The sequence below is a fragment of the Vicia villosa genome, linkage group LG3, assembly GCF_029867415.1.
Source record: "Vicia villosa cultivar HV-30 ecotype Madison, WI linkage group LG3, Vvil1.0, whole genome shotgun sequence".
Taxonomy (NCBI): domain Eukaryota; kingdom Viridiplantae; phylum Streptophyta; class Magnoliopsida; order Fabales; family Fabaceae; genus Vicia; species Vicia villosa.
The window spans coordinates 195,795,102-195,816,065 of NC_081182.1; the positions used below are offsets into that span (position 1 = coordinate 195,795,102).

Below are 20,964 nucleotides of genomic sequence, written 5' to 3' on the forward strand. Positions count from 1 at the left end.
GTTGATACTAGCCTTATCACTAGTTTCTTTCACCGATGAAATGTTGCACTTTTCACTCATATACACTTCTTTATCTCTTTGCAATTCAGAGACTTGTGCTTGCAATTCCGCCAACTTTTGCAACACTTCTTCATTTGAAGGATTTCTTCTCCTAGGACTCTTGTAAAAAGAGGTTGGAGTCACACCATGACCCTTACCCCTCACCCGACCGGGATACTCAGGAGCATCTAGTGCTCTACTAAGTACGCTCCCCTCACCGGTGGATGCCGATTGCGACAAGGTCTCCTGTAATTCATTTACATTAAAAAATCATTTATATATTAAAAAACATTTGATTTAATTAAAGACACAGTATTATACTTACACATTCAGTAAAAACTCTCTGAACTTCGGGATCGACAGCTTGACTCTTGCCCACACGAGCTTCCCTCCACAACACATTTACAGGAAGTGAGGTTTCCTCACTTTTAGACTCCTCTAACTATGCATTGACACAAATGATAAAATCGTCAAATAAAACACATTTAGTCAATTAATTAAAATGCATTTCTATTTACTTACAAGTTTATCCTCTAAGCGTGCATATCTCATACGCCCTTTTTTGTATGGATACGCGGGTTTGGATGCTCTCGCACTATTCGTGGCACTCCTTTTCCGAAAATCTTCATCTCTTTGATTTACAAACTCAGCCCAATCTTTTTCACCAATGAAGATCTCATACTTTTTTGGCCGTCCCGGTGCCTCTTCAAGAAAGTTTCCATCTTTATCCTTAAGATAGGTGTTTGTCAAAAAGGCTTTCCACCCTCTATATCTTTTGCCGGCCAAACTAAGTATGTAGAGTTTACGATCATCTGGTATCTCAAAAGTCCTCTGCAAAAAAACATACGCATAGTGTGTTAGTATAAGTAATTTAAACAATTTATCGTCAAGATAATAACAACAATTAACCATATATGATATATACCTGAAGCTCGTCCCAAATCGCTTTTTTTTTCGCATCCAACTCTTCGCTTTTCAGATTCCATTTAGCTGTGGAGACCGGAATATGCATACGAACAAGTGTACCAATACAGCTGGTCAACTTTGCAGAATTAGGACCAATTGCTTGTTTATCAGAATTCCAATCCAAACGGTATACTAATCCTTGGTCTCTATGTCGAACGATTCCCTTCATAATAGTGATGCCTCGTGCAACTTGTTTTGCTTCAGTATCAGGTGGAGCATTTGTATCCGTGGCATCTCTTTCTTAAGCATCTCTTTCTTGTGAGTTTTCTTGTGAGTTTTCAGGTGGAGCATCTCTATCCGGAGCCATTTAACCTGTATCAAACAAACTAAAGCACATTAGTACACTATTAATAAGCTAACAATCTATACAAGTAAAATGGAAGTCAAACCATGCATGTACAAGTGTATCGGAAACGAAATCGGTACAAATCAAAATAAGCGTCAAAAAAGAAAGTTGTCGGAATTGAACGAAATTTACATGGCTATGGTAAAACGTCCCCACGGACTCAAAAATAAAGTCGGTTTTCCGAAATTCAGACCCTAAGCCCGACTTTTTATTATGGGCAGAAGCAAAACCGATAAAAAAACAGTCCCGAAATGTAAAGATAAGTGCATGAGCACCTCCGGAATCGTCAAAATAGTATAGTTACATGTAAAGAAGTCGACAAACGGATACATGGTTCAAAAGTTATGTACAAAACGAGAATATGCACCAAAATTGAATAAGTACTATACTATTGATTAAAACAATCGGTACAAATTGAATAAAACAAATTAGTCGGAATATGTATACTATTACCTTTATCACTAACGTCTCTTTCTTTTCTTGGTAGGATTGTGTTCTACGCGTCTCTTAACAACGCGGACGGTTGGATTGATCCAAATACCCTCATTATGATCATTTCTAGTACAAGATTCATTCTCATTTTGATCGTTTCTTGTACAAGATTCAATGCCAACACCAATATCACCTTGATCTTCAATGTTTTCATCAACTATTTTGTTAGATAAAAGCATTATAGACCATTTCGTACTTGTCGGATCATTGACATAGAACACTTGTTTAGCTTGAGAGGCTAGAATGAAAGGCTCATCTTTGTACCCTACCCTATTGAGATCCACTTGCCAAAATCCTGAGTTATCCATTTGTATGCCACTATTATTTTCAACCCACTTGCAACCAAATACAGGAATCTGAAACTTCGCGTAATCAAACACCAAAATGCGCTCGATAACCCCAAAATATGACAAATTTGCAAATTTCGGATTTAAGTCATCCGCACTTGATATGTGCATTGCTTCAGCTACCAAGGTAACACCACTATTTTGCATAGTACTTTTATCATCCTGTTCTTTGGTATAAAATGTGTGTCCATTAATAGCGTATGCGCTATAAGAAAGCACAATTACAGTTGGACCATAGGCTAAACATCTCAACCTTTCTGTTACTGAAGCAGGATCTGAACGATACTTTGAATAAATATGATCCCTAAACCACGGTATGAAACTTCGATTGTGCTCTCGTACTATCCAGTTCTCATTTCTATTCGGATTTAAATCTCGGAGAACAACCTTGTGCATTTCAACATACGGCTCAACCTCAATCTCATTGTGCAGAAAATACAAGTGCGCTTGATCCCGTTCGACCATTGATACTGTCACAACTTTATTTCCAATTAGCCTTTTTCCTTCTTTTTTTTCGACAATATGAGATTTGGGGAGTCCAATTGATTGAACATTTGACAGATATTCAGTACAAAACTCAACCGCTTCTACAACAACGTATCGTTCGGCAATACAACCCTCCGGTCGACTTCTGTTTTTCACATACCCTTTTAATATTTTCATATAACGTTCAGCAGGGTACATCCATCTCATATAAGCTGGTCCGCACAATTGTGTCTCTTTCACAAGATGAACGACTAGATGAACCATTATGTCAAAAAACGAGGGAGGAAAATACATTTCAAGATCACATAAAGTAACAACTATCTCTTTTTGCAATGTTGGTAAGATCGCGGGATCGACCACCTTACTGCAAATTGACCTGAAGAAGAAACACAGCTTAGTTATTGCGCTTCTTACTTTTTCTGGCAGAATAGAACGTATACCTATTGGTAAAAAATGTTCCATTATAACATGACAATCATGCGTCTTCAAACTCTTTAACTTGAGGTCTTTCATGGACACAAGTCTTCTAATATCTGAAGAGTAGCCTTCTGGAACTTTAACTTCACTGAGGAACTTACACAATGTTTTCTTCTCCTTTCTAGATAGAGTGTAAACAGCAGGTGGCAGATATGTTCGTCTTCCTTTCGTCACGGGTCCCAATTCAGTTCTCATCCCCATGTTTACCATGTCCTTCCTTATGTTAAGGTCATCCTTAGACTTTCCTTGTATATTGAGTAACGTACCTATGACATTGTCAAATACATTTTTTTCAATATGCATAACATCCAGGAAATGTCTTACGTACAACGACTTCCAATATGGAAGTTCAAAAAAAATGGACTTCTTCTTCCACCCACCCTTGACAAGTGAATGTGCAAAAGGCTTGCCAAACTGAGTGCTCACATCTTTCACCTTTTCAAAAATTTGATCACCTGACAAAAAAGGCGGGGCTGTACCATGTTCGGCCTTTCCGTTGAATGCTTTTCTCCACCCACGGTAGTGATGATTAGAATTTAAGAATCTACGATGGCCGAGAAAGACATTCTTCTGACAAAGCTCCAATCGTGTCGTATCGGTTTCATCTTCACGAACGGGACACGCCTTTTGACCTTTATTGCTGTACCCGGATAGATTTCCGTATGCTGGAAAATCATTAATTGTTCCAAACAACATCGCCCTCAAGTTGAAACTTTCCTTCCTATACCCATCGTAAACCTCCACACCGTTGTCCCACAAAAACTTTAAATCTTCGATTAACGGTGCCAAGTATACGTCTATGTCATTCCCTGGTTGTTTAGGCCCAGAAATTAGCATAGATAACATCATGTACTTACGCTTCATACATAGCCACGGAGGTAGGTTATAGATCATAAGAATCACAGGCCATGTGCTATGCGAGATACTTTGAATACCATGCGGGTTCATTCCATCAGTAGACAATGACAACCGAAGGTTTCTTGCTTCTTTTCCAAATTCAGGATAATCAGTATCAACTTTCATCCATTGTGGTGAGTCTGCCGGATGTCGCAACTTTCCATCAATAATTCTTTCATCTGCATGCCAAGTCAAGTGTCTTGAATCGGTCTCACTACGATACATGCATCTAAATCTCGGAATTATAGGAAAATACCATAATACATTAGCAGGAGACAACTTTTTCTTATATCGAGGGGCACCACATTTAGGACACTCATTCAACGCTGCATACTCGTTTCGAAACAAAACGCAATCGTTTGGACATGCATGTATCTTATCATAGCTCATGCCAATAGAGGACAACATCTTTTTGGCTTCATACGTTCGATTGGGAAGAACATTATCCTCTGGTAGCATATCTTTCATAAGGGCTAATAACTCTGTGAAACTTTTATCCGACCATCCATTGTCCGCCTTTAAGTTGTACAACTTTAACACCGCAGACAATCTTGTGAATTTTGAACAACCATCATACAACGGTTTCTCTGCATCGCTTACCAACCTCTCAAACATTTTGGGACAATCCGCAAGATCTTCTTCAAGCGCTTCTGCAATCTCTTCGACTCGATCGCAATCGTATGTGTCTGTGCAATCGTCGTTTGAAGCATACTTCCTATTACACCTCGACTCAGCATTCCCGTTACTTTTCTCACCATGCATTGTCCAACATGTATAACTTCTATCAATTCCAAACTGTAGTAAATGGGATCCCAACTGTTCCCCGTCAACCTTACCCCCATAACAACAACCCAAGCAAGGACACGGCATTCGAAGCGGGTCTTCGGAGTGCTTAACCGCAAAGTCAACGAATTCCCATACCCCTTTCTCGTACTGTTTCGACAATCGGTTTGAATTCATCCATGTCTTATCCATGTCTTAATTAAGCTAAACAAATGCTTCTTGGTTTCTCTATCAGGTACTAAGGAATTCTGTCAAGATAATAAATAGCTATCATCATAATAGAATACCTAATCAGAATACCCGATTTCTTAAAGCAGACATTACCTTATTTCAAGGTAATATAAGTCCACAAACCAAAAAACTGGTTGAAAATGAAATCACTAGTAAAAATTTGAAAGAGAATAATGTAAAATTTGAAAGAGAATAATGTGAATGTTTCCCATCTCATTTCATTTCAGAAATAAATATAGATATTTCCTTCTTATCTCTTAAAGTCAATTTAATATATGAGCATGTTTTAATATAGTTCAATCCATTTCAAAACTTGTAGAATTCCATAAACCAAGTTGCAATAAAGTAGAGACATCAATATGAACTCATACATTAAATCCAAGACCAAACTAAGACACCTTTTTCAATTTACAAAATAGCAAGAGGAAGAGTTGAAATGTTTGTATTACATTCAAACATGCTCATAGTGCACAACGATCATGTTTTAGAATAAAGATAGCATTTTCATTCTCAATCCCACAAATAAGTAAATATATAAATATACCTCACGAAATAGTATGCCAAAGTTTTCATGTAATCAAAATAACAGTAGAACTTCAAAACTTATACTTTTATATAAAACCTCACGAAACATTGTTCCAATAAGTCAACAAAACCTGAAGCATAACAACCTAACTTAAGTATACTTAAGTATAGTTAAGAGCACAAACCTGAACTAAGGAGAAAGAAGAGTGGTGATATATTGGGAACAAGGTTAAGCAATTTTCTTTTAGAGATTCAGATTCTGCAGATACAAAGAGACAATCATAAGTCATCGTATAATAGAATACATTACTACTACCTTAGATACTTAATACAATTGAATAATATATGAATCTTGCTAAGATGACCAATTCAAAGATTCAAAGATTCATGAATCAACAAGTCCTTAATTCAGAAGCAAAATTGGCATTACATATGTTAGTTTGTCTGTTTTTTAAGTTTGAGTACAAAATAATTCAAAGGAGCTGGTACATTGCTGTATAGTATTTAGCTATGAAGAAATATGACAATAAATTTGTATACAGACTTGTCTATTCAGCAAGAGAATCAAAAACTAATAATCTAAAATTAATAATATTTAACCTCAAGAAGTTCTATTCAGCAAAAATCACAACGAAACAATCATTTCGCAAGAGAATCAAGAATCTCGACAACAATATCACATAACCCATAACCGAAAAGTTGATGAAAAACGAGAAGAAACGAACCTGTGAAGAAATCGACGGGTTTTCGGGTACTTAGGGCTAACGAGTTTCCGTTGAATCTTGAGAGCGAGCTTGTAAGTTCGTTTGAGCCCCAAGAAATACGCAGTTCCGAGTGTTATCTCCCACAGCAACACTTTGGCTGAAGAAGAATCAAATGGCTCTCACAATTGTAACTAATAATAAAATGAAAATAAACAACCTTGAAAACAGTAGCTATACAACTCAAATCATTTCAACAATTATCAACTCAAATCATTTCTTTCAGGAATTTCATCAAACAAGTTGCAGGCAGAAGTTCAATCTTTGATACCAAATAAAATTTTCACTGAAAATTAAAATAAGTGACGCCTAAAACTCACCGGCGGTGGAGAAAACGAGTGATGGAGGAGAAGCCGACGGAGGGACGCCGACGGTGGTGGCCGATGGTGGTGGACGGAAGGGTTCGCGTGCAGTACTGGATGAAGAACAGTGGTGGACAGGGTTCTAGAACAGAAAACGAAAGAGAGAAAGTGAGAAACAGTAACGCGTGTTTTTGGTTTTAATTTTTAGTAATAAAGGCTACTAAAGCGCTTCTGAAAAGCGCTCTCATAGCCTGGTCTATACCAGCGCTTTTGACTAAAAAGCGCTCTCATTAAACCCCCCTATAGCAGCGCTTTGAAAAGCGCTCTCATAGCCCCCCTTACCAAAGCGCTTTTTAAAAGCGCTCTCATACCCCCCCCCCCCCCCTTACCAAAGCGCTTTTTAAAAGCGCTCTCATACACCCCCCTTACCAGAGCGCTTTTCAAAAGCGCTCTCATACCCCCCCCCCCCCTTTAAGAGCGCTTTTTTAGCGTGTTTTTTTATTTTGTTTTTAGTGCAACCTATACCAGCGCTTTTTACTAGAAGCGCTTTAGTAGGGGTGCTGTTAAAACTTAAATTTGGCGTAGTGTAACAATGCAATTGCCTCTTCAACATGATGCTTTTTGCATAAAGCATTCAATAATGAATTGTAAGTAATTATATCAGGAGGTTGACCTCTAATATCTTACCAAAATGAAATTTACCGAGGTAAATTTCTTTCTCAAATTACTTGTATCTGCAACACAAAGTTCCACAAACATATACACTAATTAAGTTCAACACAACACAACACAACTAGTAATTTTTGACATATTTCACATGTACACTAATTAGTATCACAAACTCTGCTTATTATTTGGAAATTAAATTGAAGCATACACTTTAATTATGGAATGATGCTTATTTTCACATGTAAAATTTGTCTATCCATGTCATTTTATACTCTTCAATTAACTTTTTTATTTTATATTTTTTCAGGAATATCTTTGCTAGATAGGGGTTACTTGTGAAGAGTGAAAGTTTGATCGTTTTCAAGAATCTTACATTGTGTGGGTCTAGAAGTTGCTTACTCCTATACAGGTAATTAATTGTTCTCTCTCGCCAAAGTAATATGTTGTGTTTTATTGCTTCAGATTCATTCCGTGTATACTTTGCGTTTTGACATAAACGAATTATACCGTTTTGTGCCTTAATAATTAGTTGTTTTTGTTTAGCTTAATTAAGACATGGATAAGACATGGATGAATTCAAACCGATTGTCGAAAGAGTACGAGAAAGGGGTATGGGAATTCGTTAAGTTTGCGCTTGTGCACGCCGAAGACCCGATTCGAATGACGTGTCCTTGCTTTGGTTGCTGTTATGGGGGTCAGGTTGACGGAGATCAGTTGGCATCGCATTTACTACGGTTTGGAATTGATAGAAGTTATACATGTTGGAATTTGCATGGTGAGAAAAGTAAAGGGAATGTTGAGTCGAGGTGTAATACGACGTATGCTTCAAACGACGATTGCATAGACACATACGATTATGATCGAGTCGAAGAGATTGCAGAAGCGCTTGAAGAAGATCTTGAGGATTGTCCCAAAATGTTCGAGAGGTTGGTAAGCGATACAAAGAAACCGTTGTATGATGGTTGTACAAAATTCACAAGATTGTCTGCGGTGTTAAAGTTGTACAACTTAAAGGCGGACAATGGATGGTCGGATAAAAGTTTCACAGAGTTATTAGCCCTTATGAAAGATATGCTACCAGAGGATAATGTTCTTCCCAATCGAACGTATGAGGCCAAAAAGATGTTGTCCTCTATTGGCATGAGCTATGATAAGATACATGCCTGTCCAAACGATTGCGTTTTGTTTCGAAACGAGTATGCAGCGTTGAATGAGTGTCCTAAATGCGGTGCCCCTCGATATAAGAAAAAGTTGTCTCCGACAAAAGTCTTATGGTATTTTCCTATAATTCCGAGATTTAGACGCATGTATCATAGTGAAACTGATTCAAGACACTTGACTTGACATGCAGATGAAAGAATTATTGATGGAAAGTTGCGACATCCGGCAGACTCACCACAGTGGATGAAAGTTATTATCCTGAATTTGGAAAAGAAGCAAGAAACCTTCGCTTGTCATTGTCTACTAATGAAATGAACCCGCATGGTATTCAAAGTATCTCGCATAGCACCTAGCCTGTGATTCTTATGATCTATAACCTACCTCCGTGGCTATGTATGAAGCGTAAGTACATGATGTTATCTATGTTAATTTCTGGGCCTAAACAACCAGGGAATGACATAGACGTATACTTGGCACCCTTAATCAAAGATTTAAAGTTTTTGTGGGAGAACGGTGTGGAGGTTTACGATGGGTATAGGAAATAAAGTTTCAACTTGAGGGCGATGTTGTTTGGAATAATTAATTATTTTCCAGCATACGGAAATCTATCAGGGTACAGCAATAAAGGTAAAAAAGCGTGTCCTGTTTGTGAAGATGAAACCGATACGACACGATTGGATCTTTGTCAGAAGAATGTCTTTCTCGGTCATCGTAGATTCTTAAATTCTAATCATCACTACCGTGGATGGAGAAAAGCATTCAATGGAAAGGCCGAACAACGTACAGCCCCGCCTTTTTTGACAGGTGATCAAATTTTTGAAAAGGTGAAAGATGTGAGCACTCAGTTTGGCAAGCTTTTTGCACATTTACTTGTCAAGGGTGGGTGGAAGAAGAGGTCAATTTTTTTGAACTTCCATATTGGAAGTTGCTGCACGTAAGACATTTCCTCGATGTTATGCACATTGAAAAAAATGTATTTGACAGCGTTATAGGTACGTTACTCAATATACAAGGAAAGTCTAAGGATGGCCTTAACATAAGGAAGGACATGGTAAACATGGGAATGAGAAATGAATTGGGACCCGTGACGAAAGGAAGACGAACATATCTGATAATGACTTTGTGTTTGAGTTTCTTTGGTGGATGTTGGTCCATTTTGCTTAATATTAGTTGACGATGATGACGTTGTTATATGAATCAAGTTTTTTTTTGTTGTTGTTAAGTGGTGCTGATAGTTTGATTTGAGACTGGATTGATAACACATTACATTGGTGGATTGAGTTGCAAATCACATGAAATTGTTGCTAATAATATTGTTGATGTTACTGAATGACAATTTGTTTTCTTGGAAAATTTGAAGTATAGATGTTGGAGCCTTTAATTGTGTTTGAGAAAAGTTAGTTTAATTGACCGTGTTGTTTTGTTCATACTTTGCAGGACCAGGACCGTGCACTCGCCGGATTTTTTACATTTCGGGCTTATATTCTGATTTAGTTATTGTTAGAGATGAGTTAGTTATATGTATCAGATTTAGTTTGTTTGCGATGCGTTAGTTACATGTGAATTGAACTATAATGGTGTATATATATTATTTAGGATTATAAGTATTATATTGGTATATAATGTCCTACCTATGGTTGAAAATATTACAGGTTGAAAATATATTACAGGTCGAAAATAAATATAGGTTGAAAATATTCCAGGTTGAAAATATATTACAGGTCGAAAATATTACAGGTTGAAAATAAATATAAATTACAGGTCGAACTGGGAGGCTTGAATTACAGGTTGCACTTTAAAATACTGCATTTAGCAACGATAGCGCTTTCAAAAGCGCTTTTAAAGGCCTACCTACAAAAGCACTTTATAACTAAAAGCGCTGCATAAGATAAAAAAAACATAAAAGATAAAAAAAACGCAACCTACAAAAGCGCTTTCTGGAAAAAGCGCTGCTATAGGGGATGCTACGAGAGCGCTTTTGTGGATAAAAGCGCTGCTATAGGGGAGGCTACGAGAGCGCTTTTCTGGAAAAAGTGCTGCTATAGGGGAGGCTACGAGAGCGCTTTTAGCGTTTCAAAAGCGCTGTCGTTACCTACGGCAGCGCTTTTAAACGCTCTAAAAGACCAAAATAAGCGCTGTCGTTACCTACGGCAGCGCTGGCTTTGGCAGCGCTTTTAAGCGCTCTAAAAAACCAAAATAAGTGATGTCGTAGCCCTTGTACGGCGTAGTGAATGCTTACAAGACCGATTGAATAATTTTAAACATTGATAAATACTAAAATTATTGGAAAGTTAATAAAATAGGAAAGTTTAAAAATAATAATATGACAATTCATCTGAACTTGAATATATATATATATATATATATATATATATATATATATATATATATATATATATATATATATATATATATATATATATATATATATATATATATATATATATATATATATATATATATATATATCCGCGCATCGCGCGGGTCACATTCATAAATAATTATATTATATTTAACTATTACAATAAAATTTAGATTTGATTGATTTTGTAAAGAAATATATTTATCTTAAAAATTTGCTCCACATAATTATCTTAAAAATTGATCATGTCATTTGTTATAAGTCATTTGACACTAATTTGACTCTCTTTAATTTTTTCAAATTTATTTTATGAAAATATAAATTATGATTAATCTAAAAAAAAAGTAGGAAGCTTGTTACCTTCTTCATCTTCAACTTTAATTTACTTATTCAAACTTATCTATGTTAAAACTCAAGGTAAACAATAAAAATCAGGGTTTTAAAAATTAAACCGGTCATTAAATCGGTGAGGGTACTGGGTGATTACCCTGAAACCTGGTAAAAAGCCGTTAGTCTTTCAAATCAAATACTTTGGTAACTTACAAGATCGACTAGATTGATCCTAGGACATGTGTCTAAGTTTTTATGATTATGTTTACATTGAAACTCATGTTTCAACAAGAACACTTCGTTGACAAAGATATTAAAGGTTTCTTGAAGACAATAACTAACAGGGATTTAAAGTAAGTAATTTGACTAAGGAACGTAAATGACTGAAATATCAAAGGCTTCGACTGGAAATTAAAGAAACATAAGGGATATGTAAATGACTTTATATTAATAAAGTAAATGACTTTGAAATAAAAACAATGGTGTTTCTATACGTACATTCTCTGCAACTTTTTTCTCTAACACTGATACTTTGAGTATTATGAGTAATTTGTACAAAATGAACACCTTGAATCTTAACACTAAAACTCCGATTTATACTAATTCGACCCTAATGATCTTTCTTCAAGAACATGCCACGTTCAAAATAATCATGACTCCTTCGAATATCAGACTTCCACGCGTCTTTATAGATAAGATCATCTATTTCGAATTCAAATTCTTCTTTATTCGCATGCGCCAAGTCTTCGATGTGTCTTAACTAAACAACTTCGAATTTTAAATTCACCAACGAATATAACTTTATTCGATTCTTCTGGCCTTAAAACAATTTGAGATTTATCCAACCTTATCCAATCGAGGCCCAAAGCACACAAAATACTTTATTCACTTCGATCCAGATTATGTCGAAATTACCAGTCAACACTGGGTCAGTGGTTCATTGGTTGAACCACTGGATCACTGGTCGAACCACATGACTAAATTGAATTAAACCTGATAACTCAATAGAATAAATCAGTCTCTATTGCAATACTATATATTTATTAAATCGGTCGAACCTGATGACTCAATCTCTAATATCGCAACACCTACAAAATTTCAAAATATCAAAATATCATAATTTCACATGTTTATTCTTTACATTCAAATTCTAAATATAATCATCACTCACAACAAAATAACACAAAATATAAATTTAAATAAATTTTAAACCAGATCTAATAGCAAACAGAAAAAAGTTGTTCAAAATAAGGTTTGAATAAAATCTAATTATATTTTAATTATATATTTTTTTAAAAATCATGAAAATGGCGTTGTTTTGTATGGGAAAAAAAATGCATTTGAACCGTCGGTTTTCTAAAATCGCTGATTCATCGATTTTTTCCAGTTCTCGCCGATTCAATAGCATACCTGGTCCAACAATCAGACCAAACCATTGACCCTTCCAGTTATCAAAGAAATGCATGTTGCCAGTATCCTAAAAGAGCCTATTCCAATATAAAGCTACTCTACTTATATTATAAGAAATCATAAAACTGCAACAATCATTACACCATCAATAATATGAGAATATATGTTTGACCAAACATCAAAAATAACAACCTGTATCATTGACTAAAAGCACAAGAACGTGATAATTGTATCTGGTTATGTTACAAGTAATACTCACTGTAGTATAGTTCAAAAGATACATTCGATAATACAATACATTAAGGTCTTCACATGATTAAGATAGAAAGAAAACACATAACATTTATATGGTAAAGTTAAGCACTGCATTCATCAGAACATGTAAGTGCAACAGAATCAGAAAACTGAATAAGTCACGTTCTTGAGCAACCAAATTCTGCTCTCCTTTTCATCTAGCAATCTATGTCAGCCAACCACAAGAACAAACACACCCAATTGAATTACCTGGACTTTGGAAATGGCAGAAAAATCTAGTTAATAAGTCGCCTTACTTTGAGAAATGTGAAAGTAAGTCTTACACCCATCAGAAAAATTAAGGATCTATTTGATTATAAAATATTGCACTCTATATTAATGAACATAACTTTACACCTTATAATTAAATAATAATAATTTTATTGGCCAGTGACATAAAACAAAAACAAAAAAAAGTAATATTCATACCTGAAATTGGTTTATTCATTTCCTTGATTTCTCAATCCCCATGGCTCATATTGTGACTTGGTCATTTATTCTTATGACTGGGATGTGAGCAATTTTGGACCAATGTTCCTTCCTTTTATATCTTTCTTCTAACAATGGACAATCTCTAATGAACAAATGCTCTAAAGAGGGAGGGAGGCTGTCTTCTGGCAATGACTCTAGTTTTGGACAATCCTCGAAATAGAGTATTTTCAGCGAGGAGGGAAAGATTTTTTCTGATACTGACACAAGCTCTGAACAATGATAAAGGTAAAGCCCTTCTAGAGAGGAGAGGTGTCGAAGTCCATTTCCTTCTAAGAATTTCATTTCAGAGAGATTAGTGATCTCTAGATTCACAAGAGAAATAGGCAACAACGACTCCTTGAGCAACATGTTAACAATATCATCACCTTTGATATACAATAATGAAAGAGCAGTAAGACCATGGAGACCCCACTCTGTTACCGGCTTTGTTACTCTCACAGAATCAACAGCAATGGATTGTAAACTAGGAGGTAGGAAAGCTCCTTCACATAATGATAAATTCAAATTTGGAAGATTGCAGAGAAATATATTTTCAAGAGCGGTAAGGGTGTCCATCCGTTGAGGCAGCGATCTAAGTGTTTCACAATCATTGACATAAAATGATTTGAGGGTTGACAAGCTACAAGAGGATGTTTTTGAAATAAAAATAGATTCCAAACTCCTACATTTACTGATGGAAAGATTTTGGAGCATAGGAAAACAGTTCAATGGGAATGAGGTAAGTGAATTGCAGCTATTGTCTAAATGAAGAGATACAAGTGATGTGTAGTTGCTCCATGTTTCGGGAGGTAGGAATGTTAAATTCTCACACTCGCCAATATCAAGTGATTGCAAAGAACTGGGTAAACCATTTGTTGGAAACGCAGTGAGAGAACTAATACCATGGAGAGTCAACTGTTGAAGACAGGTGCTGTTAATAACCATTTTAGGTACAGATTTTATCATATGACAGCTCGTTATATCTATTTCTTGCAATAGACATGGACAATCACTCCCAAGCAATGAGCATTCGGTCCATTCAGTATTGCTTTCTGAATTCGAATCTCCCACAATATATATCTTTTTTATTGAGGAGAGCCAATGTTGAGTAGGTGGTGTTGCCAAGAGATGATCACAACCATCCATTTCAATCTTTTCTATGGAAGGAAGTTGACTAGGCAGGTGACCCCTCAGTTTAGGGCAGTAAAATAACTCCAGATTTTTAAGACGGAGAAAAGGAAATATGCTGCCTTGAAAAGGATACCATTCCTCCAAATTTGACATTTCCTCAATTACCAGCTTCTCAAGGGAAGAAAATGGTTGGAACGGAGAATTGGAACCTCCTGCTACCATGCCATAAAACTCCTGCCCGATTGTCTTCAAAATTGTCATTCTAGCAATCTTCAAGTCCTTAAGAGAAGGTAGCTGCCCTAGTGGTGGAAGTGTCGTGCAATTCACACAATTATCAATGCAAAGGGACACCATATTAGAAAATGAAGGATCTCCCAACCAACTTGGAAAACTTGTCCCACCATATAAGTCAATGCTAAGCTTCTTCAGAGTTGGTGATGGTTGTAACTTACTAAGCACCTCTTTTACTTTAAGTGAGTCATCAACTTCCTCGCCCCACTGTAGTGTCAATTCCTCAATATGCTCTTTTCTCTTCAAATTGGTATCACTTGCCTCCATTACATCAATGACATTTTGTAGGTTTTTGATGAATAATTTTCCTCGTAGCATAGGAAACATCCCAAGCTCTTTGACACTTAAACCAATATTTTTTTTGCCTACAACAAAAACCGTTAGAGTTTGAAGGTTTTCTAGTTTAGCAATTTGCTTCGGCATCTCTATTATGCTTGTCATATCAATATAAAGATGACGCAAATTAATTAATTTTCCAATATGTTCTGGCAATTCTTTGAGTTTTGAGCACCAAGATAAAATCAAGGTTTGCAAGTAGTAGAGGTTGCATATGGTGTCAGGCAAGCTTGTGATATTAGTGAGAGAGAGATCTAGATAGCGCAATTGCACTAGGTTGTCAATTGTATCCGGCAGCATGGTAATGTTTACATATCTTGATAACGATAACACGCGCAACCTTGCAAATGTGGGTAGCAAATCATCAACCACCTTTCTTGATAAATAGTATTCTTTCCACCCCCTAAAGTCAATGGCTATGAAGCTTCTCAAGCATTTGAATTGGTAAAAATTCTTAAACTTCTTGAAAGTGTCGCATCTTTCTTGATTATATGACAAGTAGCGCACATTTTCATAGCTCTTAGCACCAAATTCAAGTCTATAACAACTTTTTCCAGATACGGCCGTAGCTAAATCATTAACAAGGTCATGCAAAACAAAAGTTTGCCCACTAGAGTCATTGTGCAATTGTTGAATCAATGATCTGGATATTAACTCAGTAAAACACTCATCACCTACTTCTTCCATGGTTTTGTCGTCTTGGGAATGATCAAGGAAGCCTTCTGCCATCCATAACAAAACCAATTGCTTCCTATCAAGTGGGTAGTCCTTTGGAAAAATAGAACAATAAGAAAAACAACTTTTCAATTGAGAGGAAAGATATTGATAACTCAGGAGCAATGCAGGCACAATGTTATCATTTTGTAACTTCCATATGTCGTTGTTCAGAACTTCAATCCATTCTTTAGTATCTAATTTTGAACGGAGTAGACCTCCAAGTGTTTTTGCAGCTATTGGCAATCCACCACACCTTCTTGCAATCTTCCTGCCAATTGCTTCTAGGTTTCGACATTTAGTTTCACAAAACTCTGTGCCTCCAAATGCATGTTTGGAGAGTAAAGACCAACTTTCTTCATCCGATAGAGGATCTAATTTATGAATAGGAAATGTGTGTGCATTAATTGCCACTTTTTCTTGGCGTGTTGTGATGATCACTCTGCTTCCAGTTTTTCCACTAATCAACGGAGATACAAGTTCATCCCAATCAATATAACTGTCATTCCATAAGTCATCCAACACAACGAAAAATCTCCTATCCCTCAAATTTCTCTTTAACTCAACTCGAAGAAAATCAAGATTATTGGTTTCCCATGTTTTTGAAGTAACAGATTCAAGGAGGGTTTTGGTTACTCTAAAAACATCAAAATCCTCCGATACACAAGCCCATGCTTTAAGATCAAAGTGATCTTCAACTTTTTCATCATTGTAAGCAAGTTGTGCAAGTGTTGTTTTTCCGACACCTCCCATACCTAAAATTGCAACAACCTCTATATTTTTCTTTCTAGTGCCATTTTCTGATACCAACATGTTCATTATTATCTCTTTGTCATCTTTTCTACCAACCATGACAGATTCATTGACCATAGAACTTGAAGGTCGCCTATGAGAAACTCTGACACTTTTAATTTGCAAACTAACAATATCTTTATGTTGTGCAAAAAGTTTCAGGGTTTCACACATATCTTTCATTTGGGAATTGATCTCTCCATAGATATTTTTAAAAGGAGAAGAAAGGAAGTTCCACACCTGTTTAGTTTTGATTGCAGGTTGCGTGTTCTCCATCTGGCATCGAAGGGAATCATAGCTGATTTGGTTGAGCAGATCTTCAGCATCGTAAACAGCATCTTTCAAGCCATCAAGCCAGTCTTTGACAGAAGGAATGTTGATTTGCTTCTCCTCTGCAGCATCTAAGAGAGGTTGAAGAGTGAGAAGTGTTAGCCTTATCTGTTTCAAGAGTGAGAGATCTAGCTTGGTGTTTGTGATGTAATCAAGAAACTCTTTGGAAGCAAGTTTCTGAACTAAGGTCTGAACAGTTGCAGAGAGGAAAGCACTTCCTATCATAGTTGCAGCCATGTTGTATTAGCAAAAGTTGGAAGGAAATGAAGATCTATTAGCAAAAGAGAGATTAAGATGTGAATGAATAGTAATAATAAATAACAAAATTCTAAAGCTTGAAGCAAAGCTCACGACAAGATTTTAAGAGGTATTGATGAAATACTGATCTAATTGATATTAGTGTGATTATAAAAATATTATGGTAAAAGAGATGGACAAATGAAAAAACATTTCTAATGAGATAGTTGGAATAGCATGAAAACAAGTTGCTGCAATAATTCAGATTATTATAATAATTCAAATATGGACAAATGAATTATGTTCACTCACTAAAACACCTTGGATGACTCAATAAAACCAAATGCAAGCAAATTTAATAGTTATAAATCATACATGTTGATTCCAGGAAATTCATATTTTTAAAGTGGAGTTAGGCTAGCAATATAAAAGACAACATTGATTTCATGTAATTAATCACCAACTATCTCATATTATAATAAGCATTGGATACCTCACAGCAACTTCCTCAATAGTACATACTGTGCTTAAAAATTATTTATTACTTTCTTATTTAAGTCTTTACTCAAACATATTAAATGCTAATTTTGAGAACGACAGACAATAAACAAAGTTCATAATTAACACACTTACCCAGTTACCCTGGTGTTTTCTCATACTGCAGTGATACTATTATAGACAAATATACCTCAATTTCTCAGTACACTATTGAGTTATTGCACATGACAGAAAATCATGATTTGAACAAAGGTCGAGAGACAGTACACTATTGAGTTATTGTAGTGCAATGACGATGAGTGACTGCGAAGGGTGAGCGAGAGAGATAAGAATTTGGTGAACAGAAATATAATATTTGGCATTAGAATCTAATAACAACCAAACTATCCAATAGACTATCTACGATGTCGATGGCAATTGAAGTTGAACTTCAAGACATAAAGTGATAATGCTGTTTTTTTCTTTGTTTGATAAAACAACACTGCAAACTAATTAATAGTGAAAGGCACCTTCTAGCTTCAAATTTTTTCAGTCAGAGATAACACTCTCTCTGATACATGTTTAAGAGAAATGAAATTTGTGCATGCTCAATGAGGGCCTTATCATTGACATAACCAAAAGAAATCTTACACACAAAAAAAACAACTAGATGTTAATAAGTAGAGATCTACCTTTGATGTTTGATACGTACATATAAGGTTCAAGAATCGGTATCTTTTTCTGAAAGTCATGAGTTTTTGTCCTAAATTGCTAGATGTTGATAGTACATATTTGTAGCCTGTACCACTGCTGTGAGTTTATGTTTTCATACCAGTGACTCAAAAGGAGTAAGATCCTTCAAATCATGTTTCCATTTATTATTATCATAGGGATGTGAGCAATGTTGGACCAATGTTCTTTTCTCGTGCGTCTATCATAGGGCAGTCCTTAATGCTCAGTAGCTTAAGAGAGGACCAAGAGTCTTTCTTCTGGAAATAAACTATTAAATTAGCTATCACATTTTTGTTGTCACTTGTTTTACAATGATTAAATTTTTGAAGTAGTAAGTTTATATAACAATCCTTGATATTACTAAATTTGAGGATAGTTATGATTGTAATTATACTCATACAAAAGCCCATTTGTTGCAGTCGAGATTGCAGTCGCATTCCTTTATTTTAAAACCTGATATAGACTATATAGACTATAGCAAAATGATACAAGTTGAGAGTAAAATTAAATAAGTAAATTAGAATGTTGGAGCAGACAATTCTCATCTGTTCTACCCATTTCCTTAATCTCTACATTATTTGTTATTTAAGAAGATGAATTTTTGGTTTGGTAAGAACATGAATAAATATAGAGACAAAAGTATCAATTTTTTAAAGATTGACACAACATTTCATGAACAGTACATTCCTTGCAGGTAGGTTATTATATGATTATATGCTTTTAATATCAATCTCAGAGCGGTGAATTAAGAATCAAAATAGAGACAGTAGTAATGTGCAATACCCAATCCTTCTTAAGGTGCAATACCCAATCCTTCTTAATCTCTGATGAATTGCTTTGGATTACTTTTGGTTGCTATCCTGTAAGTATACTTGTGATTGTGAAATGATACAAATGTTGCTGATTTATAAATAAGGATTGGGAATTACACCAATCCAACCACAAGATTAACTAACTATGGTAACAATGGTCATTAGAAGAAAAACAAGGTTCATAATTTTATAGATCAAAATATGGTGACAATGGTCATTTTGCATCTTGCCAATATGCTAATAGAGCCAAATTCAAATATACTTGTAATCTAGGCTGCTTGTTCCAGTTCTCCATGAGTATTTTCTCCTGAAAAATCAAATCTTAAAGGTCTAAAGGGCTGACAAGTTGTTTTGATAAGAAACCGTTAACTTTATTCTTCTTATGACTTAAGATAAAAGAGAGTTGATATCCAAATATATTTTTAATTTAGGAACATGTATTGAAAATATTCAACATATGATATGAATAAAAAAGTGAAACCAGAATGAACATAATAGAAGAAATTAGCACTTGGGTTTTGTATTCCATCACAACAGCAACTGCAGAATCAAGGAACACATTGTATCTTGAATGTGTTTTCTTCCAACAATCACACGACAAGAAAGAATTGTTGACATAACTTCTGAGAGTTAACATGTATCATTGATAAAGAGTACAGATGCAAGTTTGAGTCATGGTTTTCTCAGTATGATAATCATTGCATGAAAATAAAAAAATCATTGTGAAACTTGATCATATTAAGGATCTCTTAGATTGTGCATACAACGAACCAGACACCTTATAATTTGAAAATGGTAAACATGAAGCACTAGTGGTCTAGTTGTAGAATAGTACCCTGCCATGGTACAGACCCGAGTTCGATTCCCGGCTGGTGCAAATATGAAGGAGTTGTGATGATAATATTTGTGGTGCAAAACAATTGGAAAGTATTTTATTTAGAAATTGATATTTTTCTAACATAATAGTTATTTTACTTGTTGCTATCACTTTGCTTGTTGTTGCTACTTTGCTTTACTTGTTGTCCTTATTGTAATGATTAGATTCTTACTTGTCAAGATAGTAAAAGTAGACCAAACCTAATGATGTCTACTATTTAGAATAGCTGCATTGGATTTTTACACTGTTTTACACACACATTGCAGAATTTTTATGCATACAATGCAGAATTCTTACACTGTTTACACATACATTGTAGAATTTTTGCACATACATTGCAGAATTTTCACACATCAGTTACAATATTAATCATTGTATAACTGCATATTATGTGACAATATGTATGCTTATATGTTTAAAACTTTTCAATTGTCGAGTTTGCGTAAGACTGACGAAAATTTGAATGTAGCGAAGAGTGTTTGAAATTTTCGATGAAGAGGGTTACATTTTGTGATACTTTTTATGAATTCGAAATGCTCAATTTATAAGTCAAACTGGTGTTGTTTTAAAAAGGTTGCGACCCTCGATGAAATACACACTTTCAGCAACATTTTTACCTAAGGTTGCACTGTTTAGCCTACAACAACACTTTTACCAACTGGTACATTGTTTCATCTACAGCAACACGTCACAAAGTGTTGACTTTTCCTGAATTCAAAAAACAACTTCACTAGCATATTTTTCTTGTTTTTTTTTGGAATACACCATGATTATTAATTATCGTTAATAATTTACAACAATCTCTCACTTGTTCTAATAATGACAAGTCCAATTCCAAAATATAGAAAACAAAAGAATGTTAATAAAGTTAAGTATCTTTCGATTT

At 35.2% G+C, this 20,964-nt stretch overlaps 1 protein-coding gene across 2 annotated transcripts; it reads right to left on the reverse strand.

Annotated features, from left to right (window-relative positions):
* Positions 1-12,072: 12,072 nt before the first annotated feature.
* Positions 12,073-17,443, reverse strand: LOC131593207 (putative disease resistance RPP13-like protein 1). 2 transcript variants are annotated; one of them, XM_058865483.1, is made up of 2 exons: positions 13,308-17,443; positions 12,073-13,093 (listed from the first exon to the last, which is right to left on the reverse strand). In XM_058865483.1, exon 1 carries the CDS (start codon positions 17,178-17,180, stop codon positions 13,353-13,355), a length of 3,828 nt encoding a protein of 1,275 aa, XP_058721466.1. In that variant the 5' UTR covers positions 17,181-17,443; the 3' UTR covers positions 12,073-13,093; positions 13,308-13,352. The 2 variants fall into 2 exon arrangements, with proteins under 2 accessions (XP_058721466.1, XP_058721465.1); XM_058865482.1 differs by having other exon boundaries at positions 12,074-13,088; positions 13,308-17,441.
* Positions 17,444-20,964: the final 3,521 nt, after the last annotated feature.

Excerpts from the sequence above, each read along its gene's own strand:
- LOC131593207 (XM_058865483.1), bottom strand. The coding sequence starts at position 17,180 with ATGGCTGCAACTATGATAGGAAGTGCTTTCCTCTCTGCAACTGTTCAG.